Source organism: Ambystoma mexicanum, chromosome 5p (assembly GCF_040938575.1).
Source record: "Ambystoma mexicanum isolate Mex_15411 chromosome 5p, UKY_AmexF1_1, whole genome shotgun sequence".
Lineage (NCBI taxonomy): Eukaryota > Metazoa > Chordata > Amphibia > Caudata > Ambystomatidae > Ambystoma > Ambystoma mexicanum.
The window spans coordinates 171,749,801-171,772,642 of NC_090930.1; the positions used below are offsets into that span (position 1 = coordinate 171,749,801).

Here is a 22,842-nt window from a genome sequence, read left to right on the forward strand (position 1 = left end):
TTACCATTACACACACCCGACTGCCATTACATTTCCCCAAACGAATAAAAGGCGGAACACGAAAGCACACTGAGCAAGGCAAAGCACACACGTGTTGGGTAAGATTTTCATAGCAATGATAGCAATGATAAATCTTCCTGACCTGTGTCAATCCCAGAACGTTTTGCTTTTACTGGTGGATTACCTTTCCTTACACCTCTGAGTGGGAACCTTTTCCCCACACTCAAATAATATTTTACTCTTTATGGGTGTCCTTTTTAAGACCCCAGTGTCTTTTAAAAGTTATCCTCTTTGACAACTTTGTTGGCAATAAGTGCCTATTGTTGCTGGGTTGCCCTAGGGGACCCCTTTCAACTTGGCTACAGTTCCCAAGGGTAGAAAGGATCTCTGGATCCCTTTTACATTTTTTAGACAAGGCCAGCATCCCCGCACCACACCTTATGTGGAGTGCTGGGGAGATAGTGAGTATCCCCTTTCTTATTTTAAATGTAATATTTATGTTACAAGGACAAACTGACCTTTAATGCTTGGTGGCAGTGAACCTTTTTATTAATATCTTTACCACGGCTGTTTGCACAGCACCATTAAAAGGCACCCATTTTATTTATTTATTTTTATGGCACCGGAAGCCCGCAGGCATCAGGGCGCAACGAAAAGACACGGCCAAAACATCAGACACATTTGGAGACAAGACACTTGGTTTAGCCAAGCAATAAGGACTGCCTAGCTAACTGAGGGGTAGCTGTATTCATTTAAACAGGTATGTTTTCAGATTTTGTCTGAAAATTAGGTGTTTGGATATTAGTCTCAGGTTCAATGGTAGGTTGTTCCAATTGGAAGCTGCACAGGTAGGAAAAGCTCTGCCTAAACCATTAGCTCTCTTGTATGGCTTAACCACAATTAGTCCCAGTGTTTCTGATCTCAGTGCACTTGCAGGCATATATCGAACTATCTTCGATTTAAGACAGGCAGGTGCCTTCCCATATAGGCACTTGTGAATGTGTCATAGATTTGAAAAGAACTCTGTCTCCTACCGTCAGCCAGTGTAACTCCCTTCTGGCATGGCTTATGTGCTCTGTCCTGGGTTTCTGTTTAATTATCCTTACCGCATTTATTTGAATTAGCTGGTATTTGGCTGTGCATTGTTTGCTAGCGCCCAGCAAAAGTGCATTCCCATAATCCAGACGAGATAAGATAGCTGCTCTTGCTATAGTTGCACAGTTCGCTTCATTTAGAAAAGCTTTGATCACTCTAAGGAGCCGGAGGTAATATGAGCAGCATTTACTCACATACAATACCCGGGCCTCTGAACTCACAAGGCACAAACAGGTCAGTGCTACAGTCTTGGCACACTTGTAAGCCCTTTCTCTCCACAGAAAGCTGCACCACACTGGCCAGAGCTCCAATACTGTCAAAAATCGACTATTGCAATGCATTGTACCTAGGTGCGAGTAAATATATTGTCAATAAACGCTAGATCCTGCACAACGCACTCAGAACTGCCTTGGGCATCTCCAGAAGACAAGAGAGGAGGAGGATTCAAGACAAAAGTCCTTCAATGTTTAGTAAGTAGCTAATTGCTCCAAGGAGGCAATTAGCTGGCTGGCCTTGTTCCTTACTGACAGAAAGCACAAGGTACATTGGGGAGATGCATTCTCCCATGAATCTGACATATTTTGCAGTGTTCCGCAAGGAACAAGTCTATCACCGCTATTGTTTAACTTGTACCGGAGGTTTCTCTCTGAAGTTCTGGACAATATCAACACCCATTTCACTAACTACGCTGACGATACCCAGTTAGTAGTGGTGTTGAGTGGTGATTACATAAAGGACAGTAAAGGACCTATACAACATCATAGAATCATGGATGGACCATAACTGGATGTGGTTAAACGATAAAACCGAGCTGATGGTTTTCGGATCCCATCAAGCCAGTGTTAAATTATCGTCCCAATATGAATCATTCATGATTAAAGACACACATGTACAAGTGGTGAGTAAGGTGGCGAGGCTTTAGGCATGACTCTGTTTATTTATAGTGCGCTCCAAACCCAGAGGTATCTGGGTGCATTGCAAGGATATACAGTTTCTTAGTTGCACATCAAGGCTTTACAAGAATATACAGTTTCTTAATTACTTTGCAGACATATATAATTTCCTAGGTACAAAGCATAGGCATACAGGGTTATGATGCATAATAATAGTGTACCAAAGAAAGGGATATCAAGAAGGCAAAAAAAGAGAAACAATAACGGAGGGTATAATACAGTTCACTATAGATGGCACAGGTGTTACTATGCACAGTTCTAGTTAGGGACGGCTAATCAAGTCCACTGTGCCGCGTCTCTGGAGATGAGCAAAAGTGGAGATGCCTAGGGAACCGGAGTTAGCCGACCTAGTAGGTCGGGTGGGGTTGTGTTTGATGAACTTTACAGTGAGGTATTTGGGGGCTGAGTTGTTGAGACATTTGTCGGTTAGGGATACTGTTTTCAGATGTATTCTCTCCTTAATGGAGAGCCAATTGTTGTCACATCTAGTCACTGAGATGTGTTATCTTCTTGTCATATTGGCCCAGAACATGTCTGTCAGGGGCTCTTCTATCCCCAGCGGCCCCACCACTTCGCGGGCGTGGAAGGCCGCGCAGTTGGGGAAAACAAAACATGGAGCTGCGTCACTTTGTGTCCACAAACGTCAGGGGCTCTAGGGGTGTGGCATAGAAGATGTCCAATTAGGCTTTTGAAGAAGAGGAATCCCCTCGAAGCGTGTCAGCTGATGATCTTGGACTATTGGACACATCTTGCTTGCATGTTCTTCACAATTAAATTGCATTCTTCATTGCACAACATTTGGCTGAATCAATTATTCATGAACTTGGCTATTGGAACCACACATTCCTGAAGCGCACGCTGGAGTAGTTGGTGGTCCACGACGTCAAAGGCGGCTCTTGGGTCAAGACGGATAAGGAGCACTGCTTTGCCTTTGTCAATTATACCTAACTTGTGTCTGCAAATCGAGCATAGCCATCCTGGTGCTGTGTGTAGCACGGAAGCCAGATCTTTGAGGGTGAAGAATCTCATTTGCCTCTACAAACGACTGCAATTGCGCAGTGGCGATTTTATCCATTACTTTGAGAGTGAAGTTACAGCTGGTAATGGGCCTGAGATTCGCTGGATCTAGTTGGTCAAGGTTAGGCTTCTTCACTAAAGGGGTGATGGTGACCTTTTTAATGCTATTTGGTACCACTTTATCACAGAAGGAGGCATTAACTATTTTCGTGAGTAATGGTGCAAAGAGGTCAGCATTGTCAAGGATTATTTTAGGAGGAAGTTTATTCTCTGCACACAACAAGGGCTTCATGGAGGCCAGTGTGGTTAACATATCTTCTGTAATCCCCTTAAAGCTGACATTTTCCAAGTGTTCTGTATTCGCTCTTGTTGAGGGTTGATTAAAGTTGGCCTTATTTATTTGGGAACTTGTTATCAATTCCCTTGCCTTAGTGATCTTCTTGGAGAATGCTACCTGGGTTTTGTCGCATTCTTCCTGAGAGGTAGAAAATATGGGGGGGAGGCACGGGGGGCTAATGCGTCAGGCTTTTCGATGGATTTAAGTATGTCAAAAAAGTTTGCTAGGCGCATTGAAATAGTTGTTCCTTGCCTCGATGATGCTCTTTTTATAGGCTCTCTCCATCTCCTTCCAACTTCCTTTGTTGGCGTGTGATGATTTCTTCAGCCATCTGGTTTCACTTCTCCTTTTTTCGAGCTGATAAATCAGAGTTGAAATCGGAGTTGAACCCCGTTTGGTGTTTGCTGTTAGGTCTGACCAATTTGGGCAAGAGTGAGGCCCTGCGATCCACTAGCTCCATGAGATGGTGATCATATTTAGATATAATGATCTGTCTCGCATGTATCCTCTCCCTTGAGATCTCTTAAGATTTTATTTACGCACGGTTCTCGGTGGGATCTTTCGATTTTGTTTGAAATTCTGACAGTGCACACTCTGTCTCATTGGCACATTTCTGAATCGGAAATGGCATGGTCAGTGAGAACAATACTCTGTAGTGATCAGTCCAAATAAAGGGTGTTGTCTTATAGCTGTTTGTCTCTAGGTTATTCGTTATTACCCAGTCCAGCGGGTTGCCATTTGCCAGGGTGGGGGTGGAATTCATGACTTGGAAATTTGTGTTATTCAACGCTTTCTCAAAGCTCATGGCTTCATTATCCTTGGGATTCCCTCGCCATTTATTGAGGTCGCCCAACACAAGAGTAGCAGTGTTAGGGCCCTTCAAAAGATTAAGTAGCTGTGTTAGCTCTTCAATGAACTTAGATGTAAGAGATAGGGTCTTCTAGATTAAAATTAAAATTATATTGATACGGCTGTTGTCTGAGTGATTTAATTGTAGAATTTCACACCGTTTACATACTGATTTAGAAGGAAACGTGGAGGGAGTCTCAGATTATCATGACACCACTCCCTTGCCCCGATTATCCATTAGTGTAGAATACTACATGGGTGCTCATTTGACCAAAATGGCCCCTGTCTTGTTTTTTCGCCATTTTAGTGTTCCTTGTCCTTTCTTGTTGCTTCCCCTGACATCCAGGGTGACATCCAGGGTGGGAAATTCCTTTGTGTGGTTTTTAACTTCGGGCGGGAGGCCTGTGAATTCCCGCCCAGGCCCCAGAGTGTCTGTGAAGGCAGGAAGCGAGAGAGGAGTCCTAAACTCTGCAGCCCTTTGATTTCCAGCCCGAGTGCGAGATTCCAGCTCAAACTGGGTGGCTAGCTGTCCTAAAGGGATTACCAACCTCCCAAGTTTGAATGTTGCAAAGCCGTTTGATTGGCTGGGTTCCTGCATAAAGGTCTGATCCCGGATGCTGAAGGGGTAGTCGACCACTGGAACCAAAACCAAAGAGTAAGATGAAGAATTTGCAGCTGAAACGATTTCCAGCGACCGGAGAGCCTGCCGTGTAACCAGAGCCTGCTGTAGCCCTTCCCTCTAATGACCTGGGGACAACCGCATTTTGAGCCATCCCATGTTGTGCTGTGACTTTTACGGGCCGCAACACCCCAATACACTGGTACATCTAGCCATCTGCAGTGCAGTATTTCGAATTCTGAATCTCACTGAAACTTCATGGGCATCTTTCAGGATCTCCAGAGGCACGATTCCAGTCCGAAAAGTCCCCCAGAGTGCTGCGCCTTGCAAACAACGAGAATTTGACCGGCGATTATCTGTCTCCTGTGCTCCTAAAAAAGGTGCCAAATCCACCGAGCCGCATCCAGCCGCGAGGAAAACCTTGCCTAGAGCATTCCCGGTGATCCTTTCTGCAAAAGTCGTTCAAGTGTCCTGTCTTCTTGATGAAGGACAAAAAAGGTAGCAGGAGCCCCTCTCTAGAAAGAACATAGCATGATAACCTGTTGTGTGGTTTTTACCCACTTTGAGAGCCCGCAGCCATCGCTTTTTGCTCACTGTCTTTTCACAAAGGAGGAACAACCATTTGCATATCAGTCTTTGTCCCGCCCACAAGGGCAGTCCAGCACCGAAATGCCTGGCAAACCTCCTTTGAACAAGAGTGCCAACGGCAACCCCAGACTCGTGTTTCTGCCTTGTCGGGCCTCATCAGTGTTTTGAAGCTGTGCCTCTCTGAGCACAGTGAGCAAGAAAATGCTTAACAAATCGGTCACTAAACAGAGGAGTAGCATGGCGTCGTCTAATCAATCTGGAAATGGACGCTAAATGCACCTTGACTGAAGACAACACCAGGCCCCCCCTGCGCCAAATGCAGCAGATATCCAAGAACCTGGGCCGGTGAAACCTCCAATGGCCGCACGCCCAGCTGCTGTTCGCACCAGGCACAGAATCTCACCCATTTTCTACTGTAAGAGTTATTACTGGACGGCGCCCTTGCCGCATCCAGGATCTGACGACACTCCTGTGAGATACCTAGATGACCGAACTGAGTGGTCAAGAGCCATGCAGCCAGGCTGAGAGATGCTGGATCGTGACGCCACACTCTCCCTTCGTCCTGCGACAACAGATCATGTTCTGCCCCCAGACAAAGTTACTCTTCCACCGCTAGATGCAGGAGATCTGAGAACCATGTCTGTCTGGGACAGAATGGGGCGACTAAGATCACTTTGCAAGGTTATTTGCACACCCACTGGATTGTCCGCCAAACCAGCGGAAACGGAGGGAACGCATACACAAAGAGGCCCGTCCACGGGAATGAGAACACGTCTCCTTTTGACTCTGGATGAGCCACTCTGCTGGCAAACAATGGGCACTGCCTGTTCTCTGGCATGGCAAACAAGTCGAGAGGGGGGGAAACCCCCCACTTCCTGATGATCTTTGTCACCTGCTCTTTCTTCAGCGTCCATTCGTGCAACTGCTCCCAGTCTCTGCTGAGAGTGTCTGCCTGCACATCCTGGACCCCCAGCAGATGGAAAGCTTTAATGTGAATTCCCCAAGCAATGGCCCAATGCCCCACCTCCTGAGCCTCTCTGGACAGGAGCCGAGAATGAGTGCCGCCCCCCGCTTCCTCAAATAGAACATTGTGGTGGTATTGTCCGTCAACACTCCTTGGATGCGAGGTAGAAAGGATTTCAGGGCCCAGTGCACCACTCTCAACTCCAGTACGTTGATGTGCAATAATGTCTCCTCCCAAGACCACAGGCCCTGGACTTGCAACTGGTCGAGGTGTGCCTCCCCAAACCACCTAGGATGGGTCCACTACTATCATGAACTGAAAGTCTGGCTCCAGCGGGGGCATGCCCCTTACAAGATTGTCTGTGCATGGCCAGAATCTCAGGGCTTCCACCAGTCCTCGGGAGATGACCACCTTGTCAGACCATAACCCTAGACTCTGCCATCACCTGTCTGCGAGGAATTCCTGCACCGGACGCATGAACAAGTGACAATTCGGGATAAGCGAGATGCAGGACGCCATGGAACCCAGCAGTGACATGTAACTGTGGACGGAGACCACAGTTCCTCGGCCCCATTAGGCCGCTCTGGACTGCAACTTCACCACTCTCTCGTCCAAAGGCTTCACCAGATTGTCCTGTGTGAGAAACTGAGCACCGAAAAAAACCAACTCTCCGGATGGCGTCAGAAAGAATTTTGCGAAGTTGACTACGAACCCCAGCCGTTGTAACAGGTTCATGGACGCCTGGAGAATGATCTTCAGTAGCACTGAGTGTGCACCACCCACTACCATTTCAGTAAGTCTGCTTCCTCTGCCTTTAAATGTCCATGTTACTGTCTCCCCGCCATGTTTGCAAACCCCCTTGTCTCTCAGTCCTGAATGTCCCCCTTCTCAAGAGTTCAGCTTTCGTGTTGTCCACAGAACCCTCTTTAGAGTCTGAAATCTCACTGCCACAGTCAGGTATTCTTACGAATAGCAATAATGCTGTATGCCATACCATCGCCCAGCCAGTTGGATCTCTGACCTGTATGTTGCTTAATACCAGATCTCTGGTTAGGCACGCCCACGAAGTATCCGCATACATCAAAGAAAAAAAACTCGATGTTTGCGCCATCACGGAAACGTGGGGCTCTGCGGCTTCCGGCCCATCACTACACCTAGCCCTTCCAGATGTGTACTGCATGCTTAGACAGGATAGAGAGTCATGGAGGGGTCGAGGTGTAGCCTACATCTTATAAAATTCCTTACCAGCCTGGAAAATCAAGGGATACCTTATTGAAGGAATAGAATTCCTTCACATAAAAATTGGTATGAATTCCAAAACAACAGTTAAGAGCACTCTCCTGCTCAGGCAACCTTTCTTTGGCACTCTCCAGCTATCTCCTCCCACTAGTGAAGCCTAATGCCCGCTTCATAGTGCTGGGCGACTTCAATTATTGGCTAGGACATATCGATGATCAGTCTGCATCTGAACTAGCGCAATCCTTCACAGACCTCGGTTTCAAAAAAATGGTTCAGGCTCCTACCCACAACCTAGGTCATACCCTAGACTGGGTATCTGCCACTAATGTTCCATATCACAATGTGGAATTAGCACCTTGTCCCTGGTCAGACCATGCTTTTGTTCACTTTTCGATTACAGTACCCTACGTCACTAAAGTCAAGTTGCACCACTCTGAAGCGATCTCATATCGCAATACCAAATCCCTGACTCAGGAAAGAATAGAAGCCCTAACATCACAGGCCCCGTCAATCCTGGAGTCGGACGACACAGGCATTATTGCCAAGAAAATTAAATCCACTTTGAATTTGGTGGTTAATTCTCTCGCACCCCTTAAAAAAAAAAAATTTAAAAAAACTTGCACAGACTCAAACAACCAACGCTTGGTTTTCCCCTGAACTGCAAACCCTTAAAGCTGCCTCCCTCAAGCTATTCTATGCTTGGAAATCAAATCAATCTCAGTCAGCATTATCTGACTACAAAAAAGCATCCAATTCCTATAAAAAAGCGATAACGGAAGCTAAGAAGTCGTACCTTGATGCCAGAATTTCACACGCATCCTCGAATTCCAGGGAATTGTTAAAAATTCTAAAACAAGAGGTTACTCCAGAACCTGTAGCCTCTACGATTACCAAAGATGATAATTGGTGTTCAGATATTCAGAATGCCATGTCAAAAAAAACTAGATGGAATCTGAGAAGGCATAGTTACTAAAAAGAGTACCTTTGACACTCATGGTACTTTAGTGACGGCAATAAATTCATCGGGAATTCAGATATTCACATTTTCAACTTCACTCCCATTTCAGAGTATGAATTAGCCTCTATTATCACCAAACTTAAAGCCACCAACTGTACAGGCGACCCCTGTGCCTCCACTATTATCAAAACCTGCCCTCCCTCACTGGTGCACGCCATATGCAAATTTGTCAACTCCTCGCTCCTCAATGGCGTTGTCTCAGATGATATGAAGCAAGCATGGGTCACACCCCTCTTGAAAATGCATAACTTGGATCAGAATGTCCCTACCAACTACAGGCCACTACCCAACACCCCCCTTTCTGTTAAAAATATTGGACCAGGTTGCTTATTCTCAAATTGCCCAACATCTCAATTTGTACCCTATCCACACCCCCTTTCAATCGGGTTTCAGACAAGGTTTTGGTACGGAGACCTTTCTATTGGACCTTAAATCTCAACTCCTACAGAGACTGGACAACCAGCAGATCTCACCTCTAATCTCTTTAGACCAATCTGCGGCTTTCAACCTGGTTGATCATTCCATTTTGGCTGACAGGCTCATGTCCGTCACCAATTGTTCCCAGGCCGCTACCAAATGGCTGCTTTCCTTTCTTTCTAATAGAATTAGCAGGGTGTGTGCTAATGAGGCGAAGGCACCCGCCATCTAGGTACTTTTTGGAGTTCCGCAAGGAGCCAGTTTATCACCCTGTATCTATAATATCTTTATGGCTCCCTTCTTTGCTCATCTCGCTAAAGAGGGCATACTCTTTTCTAACTACGCAGATGACACACAATGTGTCATCCCCCCTCACTGGTCAGCATGACCTGGATGAGATTGAACTCAATCGCATATTTTCCTTCATTTAAAAGTGGATGATGCTAAATAACCTTGCAATTAACAGTGGAAAGAACAAACTTATGGTAGTGGGTTCCGAGGGCATCCTAGCTAAACTTGACCCAGCCTACAAGCACTTCCAGTTAGGGAATGTTCAAATCACCACCCTCCCCAAAGTAACAATCTTGTGTGTGGTTCTGGCCCAGTCGCTCAATTTGAAGCCCTACGTAGCCAGTACAGTCGCAGCTGCCTCCTATTATATCAAAATGTTGGCTCACTTGAGACCGTTCATTTCCAAACAGAATGCTTAGTCTATTGCTCGAGCCATTATACGAGCTAAATTAGATTATTGCTGCAGTCTGTTAGCAGGCTCCAGTAAATCTACTATTAACCGCCTCCAGGTAGTTCAGAACGGAGGGGTCAGAGTTGTAGCTGGCCTCTCCTATCGTTCCCATGTTTCAGAAGCATGTCGAGCCATGCACTGGCTCCCTGTGGAGGCCCTTATCCATTTCAGACTTTTGGTCATTACCTTCAAATGCCTTATGGGAATGATGCCCCCATACTTACAAAGTTACATAGGAAAAAAATCATGCCTTAGAAATCTGCGCTCTAATAACCATAATCTTCTCCATCAGCCAAGATCCAAAAAAGCGCAACTGGGTGCCTTTGCGGCTCCAGCACTCTGGAATACTTTGCCCAGCCATCTGAGAGGCTCCCCAGCTCTGTGCAACTTCAAGAACGGTTTAAAAACCTTCCTTTTTAATTAGGTATTTTCGTTGACCCTTTTCCTTCTGTCCTTTCTGTGGTCCTAGGACAGCCTCTGCTCATTTTCTGTCATATCCGTCTTCTTTCTGCGCCCTCACACCTATGGCCTATGGCTGCACACTACAAATGTAATAAAGTAAAGTAAAGAGACTCCAAAGCCCTTTTCGGCGACAACCCCCGTACTAACCAAGGCGCCCAGATACGGGTACACATGATGCCCCCCTCCCCCTGCGGAGGGGAAGGCAGCGACTGGAGCTAGGCATTTTGTGAATGTTCTGGGAGCAGACTTCAGCCGAAATGGGAGGACACAGAACTGGTAATGATCTCCCCGACCAGAAAGTGCAGGAACTTGCAATGGTTTGGCCTCATCAGGATGTGGAATTAAGCATCCTCCAAATCTAACGATTCCAGGAACTCTCCCGGCTGCACTGCCTGGATCACATCCTGCAGCGTAAGCATCGTGAACTTCAGGCGTTGCAAATTCTTGTTCAACGGCCAAAGATCTAGAATAAGCCACCACTTTCCATTGTGCTTTTTGATGACAAAATACCAGGAATGTAAACCCTTGGTCCCGTTCCGACACAGGGACTGGGTCTATCGCCCCTTTTGCCAAAATGAGTTCTACCACCTGCCGCAAGACGGGCAGGTGCAGCTGCACTATGTGCACCGGTGTAATTGGGAGTGGAGGACGCTGAAACTCCAACGAGTGGCCGAGACGCACCGTATCCAGCGGTCCGTAGTAATAGGATTCCACTTGTCGACGTGTCTCGACACTATGCCCCCAAGGTGACTGCCCGCATGACAGTCATTGGTGAGAGTTAGACTGCCGTCCCTTAGCAGCTGAGGCGGCACAACCCTTCTTACGCTGCGCCCTACAGTCCTTGCCTTTCTGCACAGACTGGAACGAGCGCCTGAAGCATTGGGAAGAATAACTGGAGCGATTGTAAACTCGGTCTCTGGAAGCGGCAAATCTGGCATAACCAGAGGCCCCTCGAAATGCCTCCAAGGGTTGAAAAGAACGGCGCGTTTGCAGAGCCCCCAGGGACTTTGCCGTTTCAGTGTCTTCCTTCATTCCCTTTAGCGCCTCATCGATGTTCTCACCAATGAGCTGCTCCCGCTCACAGAGCATATCCGTTACTTTATGCTGGACCTCCTGACGAAAGTCAGTGCAGCGCAGCCACGCCTGCCTCTGGAGAACACCACCATTATTTATTTGCTTGAAGGCCGACACCGCCAAGTCCACTGCAATGTTGATGCTGTGATTGGAGGCCTCCTTCTCCTCTGGAACTAGCAGCATAGCCCCTTTGCGTTGTTGTTCCGGGAGATGTTCCAAGAGCAGGGCCAACCAGTGCCACATCTCCGTCATACCTGGCCATGGTGTTCAGGTATATCCTGTGCCTATTTTGATAGCTGCGAACAGTCCAGTTGACGGACAACATTTAAAGAGTTTTATTGCTGGGATCCAACAACCCTCACGCCAGGCCCAGGTGGGAGTGGCAGTTATCCAAGTTTATTGTAAGAAGATATCAAAACTATACAATTTGTTCCAGTTTTGGAGAGAAGATGTTTGAATCCTCGAGTGTTCCAAGCAGCAATTGTTCAGAGTGCTCAGCTGGTTTGGGGCATGACATTAATGGCTAGAAGTGGACAAACATTTCTTCATTTCCTGTGCAAGAAGTACAAGAAGTTCATGGTCTCTTGAGAGATGAATGGACCGGAGGGGCTCTATTAGACGAATTATGGAAATGTGACTTTTGATATGGTCAAACTAAAACCACAACGTCGAAGATGCTCTTTTGCGTCCCATAAGATCTGACTATACGAAATGGAATTGTCAGGCAAACTTTATCGAAGTTACTGTTAGGCAAAGTTTGTATGCAGTACCCTTTGGGACCACTACACACAACTAGGACTACAGATGTAAGCAAAACCAACCTTTGGTAGATGTCTGTACTACACAGTTTTGTGGTAGTATTGCTGAGCAGCCAGGCTTAATTTAAGAGGGAATGTGAGCTGTAAGGCTGTTATACAGAGGTCTATATTTACAAGTATTCAAATAGACACGTATACTCGTTTTTTTCACAGTCAGTTATAAAACATTCACTAGAAGGAGGCAATCTGTATCTCACAAAAATATACTTCAGTCCTTCACAATATCAGGTTCTGAGGCATTTAAACTACTTGGAAGGAGCAGTAAAAGGCATTTAGAGCATTTGAAGTAGGAGCAAAAAGGCAGAAGTTAATAAAACGAATATTACAGTTACTCTTAAACATGGCAAATAGTTTGAGTAACCAGAGGAGTTGATTCAATGCAATAGGTTAGGCCAAAGTCAATGGGTTTAAGTCTTGTATAGGATAAAGCAGTTCTGGAAGTTAAACGGAAAAGTCTTTGCCAAAGTTCTCAGAAGTAGTTCATAAATGAAAGATTTATATGTTGGGTCACAGACTGACTAGGCCTGCAAGTTGCCAAAGTTTCAACCACTTTAGCAGCGAGAGGTAAGTTCTGTCGGTCGGGTTTTCACAGTACTTTACAATGAAGAAAAAGAAGCAGCTAAAGACGTCTGTTTCTGGCAGTTCCTGCAGATCTCAGCGTTCATGAGCCTCAGTCGTGGGCACAAGAGGGAGGATGTAGGGGGACTCCTGCACTGCACTGGAACTGGTCGAAAAGCTGGCAAAGGCAAATCTTCAATTCCGGTAGCTGTAGTCAAGCACACAAACTGCTTCCTGATTATTCGGTTTCCTGCAGCACTCTGAGGAAAATACAACCAGCTCTGAGAATGGTATGCATGTGGCTTACGAGTTGATTGGTCCCACCAACTCAAAAGGGAGAAGTCGTCTTTGAAGGGCTTCTCAGTCGAGGAGAACTTGGTGATTCAGATCTGCAGCAGGGCTTCACCGGGCAAACCAACGGTTCAGGAGTTACAGCAGCTGTCCTCTTCCAACTCATCTTTGGTTCTTTTGTTCCAGTGGTCGACTCTGCCTTCCAAGCCAAGAGACTCGCCTTTTATCCAGCTTCCTCTCATTCATTCCAGCCTAGCTGCCACTCACCCAGCAGGGTGGCGGACCTTGCCAGACAGTCAGCCAGCCAATCATGACAGAGTGCTTTTGGGTCTCCTAGGAGACTAAGCACTGGGAGTTTCGGGCACCTGCGTCACATCCTGCCCACCCCAGACACTCGGGTGCCAGAGGTGGTCTTCAGTCCTGAAGCCCGCCAAAGGCATAGGAACAAAGGGACCAAACCTGGTTTGGCACCCAGACAGACTCTAGGACCTTTCCAAAAAGAAATGGCCAAAGAAGAAGACCGGGACCTGTTTAAACAAAGGGGATCAGACGCCCTCTTGAAAAACATGGCTCCCGCAATTTAACGCTACCGGTGTTCGTGGTTGGGAAAAATCATGGTAGTTTGTTGTAAAACCACTGCCACCAACGATTGAGAGGAAAGCGTAGCATTTGACTGCTACATGAGTATATAGACACAGGGAATACTAAGTAACCCCTCAGCACTCTATTGTAAGATAAGGTGCGCTGGGTCTAGGAATTTGAAAAGACTAGTAAAGTCAATTTCACTTTACTTACTCTGGGAAACAGTAGTTTATCCCAGAGAAGGTATTTAAACCTGGGGAAAGCCTGAAAAGGTTTCTCTGTGCCATTGCACTGAGGGTGCTGTGTGACACACATGAAAAGATGATGCCTATGGAGTTGTCTAAAACTCCATAACCAAAGAAAAAACAGACAGAAAACACATTGATTTGAAAAGTTCAAAGTCCCAAAATTTAGCAAAAGAGCTGGAGGGCTCCATGGTGGGAGGAATTGGCACATTTTGAGAATTCTTCCTTACAGTTACAATGATCCATAAATTGAATATATATGATGTCTTCCGTTTGAATGGCTTTGAGACGCAAAATGGTTTTGAGTAGGGTAAGGATTGTAGTTCTATTGGGGGAAAGGATCATGTCTCTGTCTGTCTTTCATTAAGAGATTTAAGCAATCGAAGTGACTTAAATTTCCTGCATCTGTGGACGAGTCCTTATGATTGCCATTCAAGCTGTGAGGCCTACAATCTAGGTTAGTAAGTCGATGTTGGATGGAGTCTCTAGTATAGAGACTAGAGGAGGAGGTTATTCGTGGTAGTAAAGCTCGAGAATGCAATGAAGTATTCCAGTTTTTGGAGTTCGACCGTGGCTTGGGGCAATTAGAAGATTTCAAAAGATTTAGTCTTTTTTCTTACATGGTGATGAAGTCATTATTAGATATGACAGCCATACTAGACTCAGCAACAACGATAGACCTGATGGGACGTGCTTTTGGTCAGGTAGATGGCAGTCTACAGGTGAAACTGGAGGGAGGGATGTAATGAAATAAGTAGACACATTCATTAAGTCTAGGTCCCCAATGGAAGGATCTGGGGCTTGATGCGACTCATTTGGATGGAAAGAAGTGTGCAAAACTAGGTTGGGCTGAACAGTAGAAGGTTGGGGGACTTGAGGTGAAGGCACTTTCTTTTTCCCCATTGGTGGGCCTGTGAAAATCAAGTTCTGTGTGGATGTTTGCTTCAGTAATCTTTGAGGAACAGATATTGAATCTATGCATTTTTTGGAACTGGATGAGGACAATTTGTTAGGAACACATTTGTTTTTTTTTTAAACGTGTGATTGCATCGGTTTGCCTCTTTTACAACGTCTCTTGTTCTTAAATGGATCAAGCAAAGGTTCCTCTGAGACTTCAATTAATTTGTTAGAACACAGGGAGACGATGATAGGGTCTATCTGAGTGGGGTCGGTAGTTTGAAGGACATCATCTTCCATGATATCAAGTGTGTCAGGCAGTTAAGGAGGTTGAATATTTACTTTCAATATAGGAGGACAAGGCGAATGATGTTCTAATGCAGAGTGCAACAGTGTATCAAGTTATGGCAATATCAAATCGACTTTTTGCACTTATGCATTGATAAGTAAGGTTTGATCAATGACTTATTTCAAGATTTTCAAATAGCTTAGTTAGCCTGACAAGCCGTTGTTCACTGTGACCAGGGTAACCGCATGGACAAGATTAGGGGGAATCTTCATTCCAAAAGAGGGTCTGGGTGTGGGTTTCACAAAGGATGCTGGAGAACTAAGTGTGCAACTGAATGAAGAGTCTTGGATTCTGAATCTAGAATTGGGGAATGTGCGAGGTTTAATAGGGGACGGGAACAAAAGTAATCTGTTTTTCTTGGACTACAGGAGGATTGTTCGGAGAGTTAGCAACTGATGTAGCAGAATATAAGATCTGAGGTGCTAAAGGGCATTGGAGTAGGGTTATTGGGGTAAATCCAGGGTGAGGTAGTAGGGAAGTGGGAAGCTGTTGCACTATTTGCGAATAAAGTAAGGATAACTGATGGGCTTCCGGATTATGATTTTGTGCATCAGTAATCAAACAATGGTTAGGCAAGAGAGCTTCACTGGTAGAATTAGGAATAGGAGGAAGTCTGACTAAATTTGGATTCTGAATAGTGTTTGTTTGCAACATTTCTGCCAATGGAACCGAATCAGGTATTTCATCATGTACATTAGGCAAGGGGAGATCAGAGGTCCGTTGGTTTAATATTGGGGTTTTCACAAAAGGCAAAGGACAAGTAGTTTCAGAAGAGGAAGTAGGAAAAGCATTATGAGAATTCAGTTGACAATAGTACCTAATGTCCACAATGATTTTGATTGCTGTTCAATCACCAACCAACTAACAATTTCACCCCTTTGCATACACCTCTCAAACTCTAACCAAACACAACCACAACCATAAAGGACAACAAACTGTACAAACTTCACTACACCGCAACAACAAAACAAACCACACGTTGCTTCGCACAACAGAACACGATGGCTACTGACTGGAAAGCACCCCCAAGCTCAGCGAACATTGTTAACCGAAACTGAAGCTGCCAACAGCACATCACTGCTCTCTTGTACTTCTCCCGCTCGTCCCCACTAACTCACCCCGCACCTCCTTTCCTTTTCAGATCCGCCAGAGTGCCAGGGGACCACTGCGGTGGTGAGAGTGCGCGATACAAATATCCATTAACATTACGCATTTTATTATTAAGTATGGACATGACCGTAGGGGTCAATAAAGGAGCAGGCTGAGTAAAATGACTCAAAGCATGTGGCATACAGATTTTCAGCATGTACATGATTAATAAGAAAGAAACTAGACAAAAAGACTCAAAATGTAAGCACTATTTAAAAGTTAAAGGACAAAAGACAGTTTGATAGAATATAGGATTGAGCAAAGGCTCGATGGCTCACTCATGAGCAAAATTGACAAGTTTCTTGGGAATATGAGGACAAGCAAAGGCTCACTCTCTCAACCGCTCTCCCGTGGAACAGCATTCAGCAAATTAAGCTCAAATGCATGCGCATGAAATGCAGGCGCACGCTGAATTTGAAGGAAAGGCAAGAAGTAGGCAGAGATATGCGCCCAACAGAAGTAGTCCATAGCTATGATATGTAATTCAGTTGCTCATTTAAAGTTCACTGTAGAAGGGTACAAGGATGTGCGCTCTCAGGAGTCCATATTCATATAAGAAATATTTGTAGAGGAAGTCTTACCTGAAGTCAGAGACCGAGGGCTTCCCAGTGAAACAGCACTCAGCAAATGCACTCGCTCAAATGCGCCTTTGCTGAATTCAAAGGAAAGGCAGGAAGTGGGCGGAGTTATGCGCCAAACAGAAGTAGTCCGTAGCAATGATATGCAATTCAGTTGCTCAGTTCAGACACATTTTGCAGAGCCGAAAGTAAAGGCAGCTCACTGGAGTCAGAGACAGAGGGCTTCGCAGCAGAACAAATGTAGTTGTTCAAATGCGCGCCTATAGACAAAGCGTTTCATGGTGCAACAAGGAAAGGGGGTAGGGGGGACAGGGATGACAAAACAAAAATGGTCCTGCTAGGCCTTGTGACATTCGGACTGTACAAGTGCAGTACAAGAAGTGCAGGGGAGAGTGGAGGGTGGGGGGATGGGGATGGAGGGGGTAAGAGTGCCAGAGGGTTAAGCGACTGCCAGTGAGGCCAGGTGGACAGAAGCCCAGGAGTAGGAGAGTGCAAAGGGATAGGGGTCCATGTGCTAAGTGCAAGGAACAATTTGAAGGAACTGTGTCCATTGCTCCATTCCACTTACCATTGGGGATACTTTGATCTATTGTCCAGAGCTGCTTGAACTTTGAAACCAAGCACCACATTCCTTATGATGTTTTGGTGTGGATGCCACCTCAACAGGACCCTTTACTCATAAAAGTGAAGATTAATGCTCTGCCACATTACCATTTTGAGAGATTGTACATACATCAAAGTGGGTCATCTTGGACAACTGAGCAGAGCACTTCAGAAAAAAATCCCTAACCAACTCCTTGGGCAAGATGGGTAAAATGGTAAGAGGTTGTCTAAATAAACAATCTACATAAAACCCTAGAGCAATAAGGGACGAACCATACAAGATCTTTCCCCTAGAGATGCGCATGTTCAATGGTATAAAAAATATACCATCTGCTTCATTGGGTAAACCAGTCAAGTAAAATTTGCTGGCCCATTTAAACCACAATGAGGCAAAGTGAATTGAAGAACTCTTTCTTGGGTATGGACACACCAGATGTATGTCAAATAGAGCAGAAACAGGACTTCGAGACTAAGGAAACAAGGTCCTTTTGCGCTAGGAACACTTCCACAGACTGAATTACTCCTTCTGTTTCTTGGGTTATTAGATTCCTTTAGACAGTCCTCTAAATTCTACGTGAAAGGAGCAATAAGGTATTTACCTAATCTTGCATGTTGTGTGTTCAGTAGCAGCCACCTCACGTCAATAAGTAAACAGTACTTACCTGTAACTATATTTTTAAAGCAAGTACATATCATGCGATCATATTACTGATCGGTCACAATCAATGCTTTACTTAGAGTTTATTAAACAAGGTGTAATACTCTGGATCAAGCACAAGCTGGTTGACAATGTAAAGCATGTGATTCTAAAACAGAGCCACATGGTGCAGTCAGGACACTGAAAGAATTAACTATTACGTACCTAATGTTCGTAACATCATTAAAATCTTCTGCCCATTTCTTCCTGGTCTGTGCGGATGTGGAGCCATCCAAGCGATAATAGTCAATATTCCGGATCCACTTGCCTTCACCTAGAAATCAAACACAAGCAGTATTACTTCTCAGCCTATTTTTAGCAAATAAAGATGGCCATCAAACTATGGAGGACTAGGACAAACATTGTAGCACTTAGCAAACAGTCGCCTGGGTTGGAACGCAATATGCCGCACACTCATTGTCAATGTTGGTTTACATTTTAACTCTCCAGAAGCCGAGAGAAGTGCCAGCTCAAATAATCTGATACTGACCAATGCGATCAGTATTCTTGGGACAAATATTCGTAAAGTAGCACCCAAACAACCTAAGCCAGTGAACATAGTGGCGATGGGTGCTTCATATCCTGTAAGAGAAATCATCAGGCTCCAGTCTTGCAATTAAGAAGCTTTGCTAGTGTTGCCAGAGAAAATGAATATGGTAAACTGAAAACATGTGGAATCTTCACAAATATCAAAAGACTTTTTTCAATACGGATGTTGGGAACATTTTTCTTTTGCTGCTTTCCACCCCCCATAGATATCTCTGGTTCCCCGCCAGCTTTTTGTGGTTGTTTTGTACCAATCCTGCCTTTTGAAGGCAAGTGAAGCCTTTTTACTTCAATGGGCTTGCTAAATTCACCTTGGGGGCACTGCTCAGTCCCTATGGCCATCAGTGCAGGAGAACTATTGTTAGGGTTATTACAAAAGTTGCTGCCTGCGACAGGACGTTGGAAAGCCCACCTTGGGTGAACAGGGTTACACTTCTTAGGTTTGGCCTGAACTGCCAAAGGTATGGTAGAAAGCGACAAGCGCCAGGCTTAGACTAAGGAGGGCTGTAGTAGAGTAACGACTTCAGAGCACACTGTTGTTCAAGAAGACGCTTGTACGCTGTAGTTATAGAAAAAATTGGCAATTATCTACAGTAAGGCACACTGTTGTAATACTAAGTTCAGGTAAATAAAGAATATGGACATATATATATATATATACACACACATCCACACACACAGTATAGGATTGCTTGCAATATTCTGTTTAGTAGTAGACTCAAGATTCTCATAGGTAAGTAGAGTAGCTTTTAGGTTAGCAAATCACATAATCAACCAACTTGAAACATATATGCAAAATGTTTAAGATCTTAGTAACTTTTTGTCACTTTATCCCAAACCTGTTAGGAACTATTTCTATTTACAGCACCTTTCCCTCCACTGTTATGGACCCCCAAACATTTTGCTTTTATTTTTTCATCTGACCTGATTTTTGCAAAGCGTTGAAGTCTTCAGCTTCACTATACTGGCTTTTGCTCATTTGTCATGGGGAATCTGAAATGTCTTTCAGGCTGTCAGTACTGGGAAACATTGTTTTTCTTAGTCTTGTTACATCGTTCTCTCTTTTGGTAACCTTTTATCATTGTACATGTTAGGACAATTTTTCTGAAGTCTAACTAAAGGCTTAGTAAAACCATATAACAGACAGTACAAAACTCCAATCTTTGTATAAGGCTGTACCACTGAGTATTTGTTAGCGTAGACAGAGCAGCCAAGTTTATCTTAGGAGGGAGAGTGGGCTGTAATAAGGTAGAAAGAACCTGTAGCATACCAAGGGTTTATTATACAAAATAAAGGTTTATTACATATACAAGTTAGACCAAGATAAATCTTGGGGGAGAACACCGCGGGGGTGGTGCGGGGGGTAGGGGTGGCGGGGGATCAAGTACTTGGTCATATAATCAAACACATTATAAAAACACAATACACTGCTTCAAGGTACACAAACCAAAGCATACACCTTGTTCAGAAACTAACAGTATTTCTAGGCAAGTCGGACCTCATAAAAAAACATTTAGTATAGGACCCACCTATTCATGGGGAGTAAAACCATTAGTTACTTTCTGATTACTTTCAGTAATACAAAGGTAGTAGACCCTAGCAGTTGTGCAGTGACACTCAGTTAAGGAATCACTTAGTAAAACAATCTGCAAGTATACTTAAAACAATCTGCAAGTATACTTTTCTGAATAGTGAACAGTCATTCAAGGAACAGTAGAAACCTATAACCACATTCAGGATAACACACAGTTATACTAGGTGAGTTAGACCTTTTGGTGTAATATAAAATTACAGTTGCTTTTCAGCTCATTGGAACACAGACAAAGGTAAGCAAGAACTTTCGAACTTATTTTAGGCTCGACACAGCTATTCAAATTAAGTAACACCCATATACTTTTTAAAAAGAGCTACCAGCCACTTAAAGGTAGGTATAGACCTAAGACTGTTTTGGAATCTGTTTAAAACAGACCAGGGAACACAAAACCCAGTGGATGAACTTACATATTAATATTCTGAAAGAATAGTTAAGTGAAGCCAACAGCATTACTTTTGGGGAAGAGCCACAACCAATTCACAGGTGAGTAAAATAACCTTACATATACTTTTCAGAACGGCAGAACACATTCAAGTTAAGTAAGAACTTTTGTCAACTGCTCACTCTGAGTTACAGTTACCAACCTACCATTTTACAAGTAAGCAAACTTTCCAACACTGGTTTCTTTTCTAGGCAACTGGCCTGCTCCATAGAAAGTATTTCACGTACTGTTGGAGGAGCATGAGTGTTCTCAGGGGCAGAAGGCGGATGGGGGAGGAGGGGGGTCAGTAGGTCTCTAGTATCAATAGACATTTCATAAAGGCACAGACGTAGCAAAAGTCAGAGTTCACACAGTTAAGTATTGCACTTACAGGGGTTGAAACGGTCCAGGAACTTCTGAGAAGACACCATAGGAGGATTCCAGCAGTGGGCCTGGGTGAACTGGATGAGAGGACTTCCAATCACAAGTAACACCCAAAGCTACACAGGAAACACAAAAGCTTAAGGTAGCTAAATACCCCAGCCAACTCAGTACATCAGACGGAAGAATAGTTGCAGCAAAGGAGACTTCAGGATCTGCAGCCAAAAACCCAGTCGATGGATTCCTTTGTTATGAAGACATAAGACAGGATTTGGAAGTGATTTTGCAGCAAGATTCAATGGAGAAGTCTCCAGGCAAGAGTTTCTTCGTGGCTGGATACAGCTCTGTGGTTTTGGCAACTTTTTCAGGAGCCAGAAGACAGAATATTGCTGATTGGATTTGCGTCGCTAATCTGGTCCAGCACTCTGGCGAGGGGACTTTAAGGACTGGAATCACAACTCTGGAGTTCCAGCAGGGTGCTACAAATGTTTCAGCTCGATTTTGAAATTCAGAAGACCATGCACCGGACGATGGGTCAAGGTCCCAGGGTGTTGCAGCCCTCAAGGTCGCAGCATGACGTGGGATGGCTCAAAATGAAGGTCTTCTTGGGACTAGCGGTTCTCACCAAGCTCTGGGTCGTCTTTTTCGGAGTCCCATAGGCAGCTTAGAAGAAAGGGTTACAGCTCTCCGGTCGCTGGACATCATCTCAGCCGTTTTTTTTCATCGTCTTCTTCAGATGCAGGTCCAGCGGTCGATTACCTCTTCAGCTTCCAGGATCAGACTTTTATGCAGGAACCCAGCCAATCAAACAGACGTGCCACATTCAAACTTGGGGGATTGGCAATCCTTTCAGGACAGCCAGCCTCCCAGTTTGAACTTGATTCTCACAGGCAGGCTGGAAGACAAAAGGGCTGCAGAGTTTTGGACTCCTCCCTCACTTCCTGCCTTCACAGACAATCTGGAGCCTGGGCAGGCTTGACCAAGGTCTCCCGCCGAAGATAAAAATCACTCAAAGGGATTTCCTGCCCTGGAGGGCAGGGGAAAGACCGAGAAGGGACAAGAAGTGCAGAAATGGCAAAAAAAGAAGATGGGGGGCCATTTTGGTAAAATGGGCACCCAGGTGTGCCTTTATTGCAGCTGTGACAATAGCCTGCGGTAAAGTGGACCGAACTTGGAAAAAAGGTTCAATGCTACCAGCCATTTTAGGCAAGATTGTTACAATGCTGGTGAGAAAGGGGACACATTGCATCTTCCTAGGACTCAACATAAGGTGGGGTATGCTGGTTTTACCTAACAAAATGTATAAGGGATATACATATCCTTTCGACGCTTCGAAAATGTAGTTCTCACAAGGTTAGCCTGAGAAAGTAAAAGGGGAGCCCAAAGGGCAAACTGTAATAATAAAATGGTATATACCAAACGTTGTCAAAGAGGATATAATTAAAAGGACACTATGGAGAGTCGAACAAATGACACCCATAAAACGAGTAACATGATCTGTGAGTGTGGAAAAAGGTTTCCACTCACTGAGGTAGAGGGAAGAACAATCTACCAGTCCAGCAAAAAGTTCTGGGGTTCTCACAAGTGAGGTAGATTTAGCACTAGTTAAAATCTTAGCTAAAAGTACAATGCATCTTATAATGCACTACAATGGGGGACACTTTTTGTTTTACCCTAGACTAACACGCACATGATTTATGGTTACTCCATGTGTGGCTAAGGGACAAGATGATACTTTGTTATTTTTGGTGCATTTTAG

The 22,842-nt window shown here is 44.7% G+C and overlaps 1 protein-coding gene across 1 annotated transcript in view; it reads right to left on the minus strand.

Annotated features, from left to right (window-relative positions):
• Positions 1-22,842, minus strand: part of ATRX (ATRX chromatin remodeler) — a 2,430,811-nt gene that overhangs the window by 252,782 nt on the left and 2,155,187 nt on the right. The window contains exon 28 of the mRNA XM_069612585.1: positions 18,307-18,415. Coding sequence (XP_069468686.1) covers positions 18,307-18,415 — 109 coding nt within the window. The remainder of the gene's footprint in view (positions 1-18,306; positions 18,416-22,842) is intronic.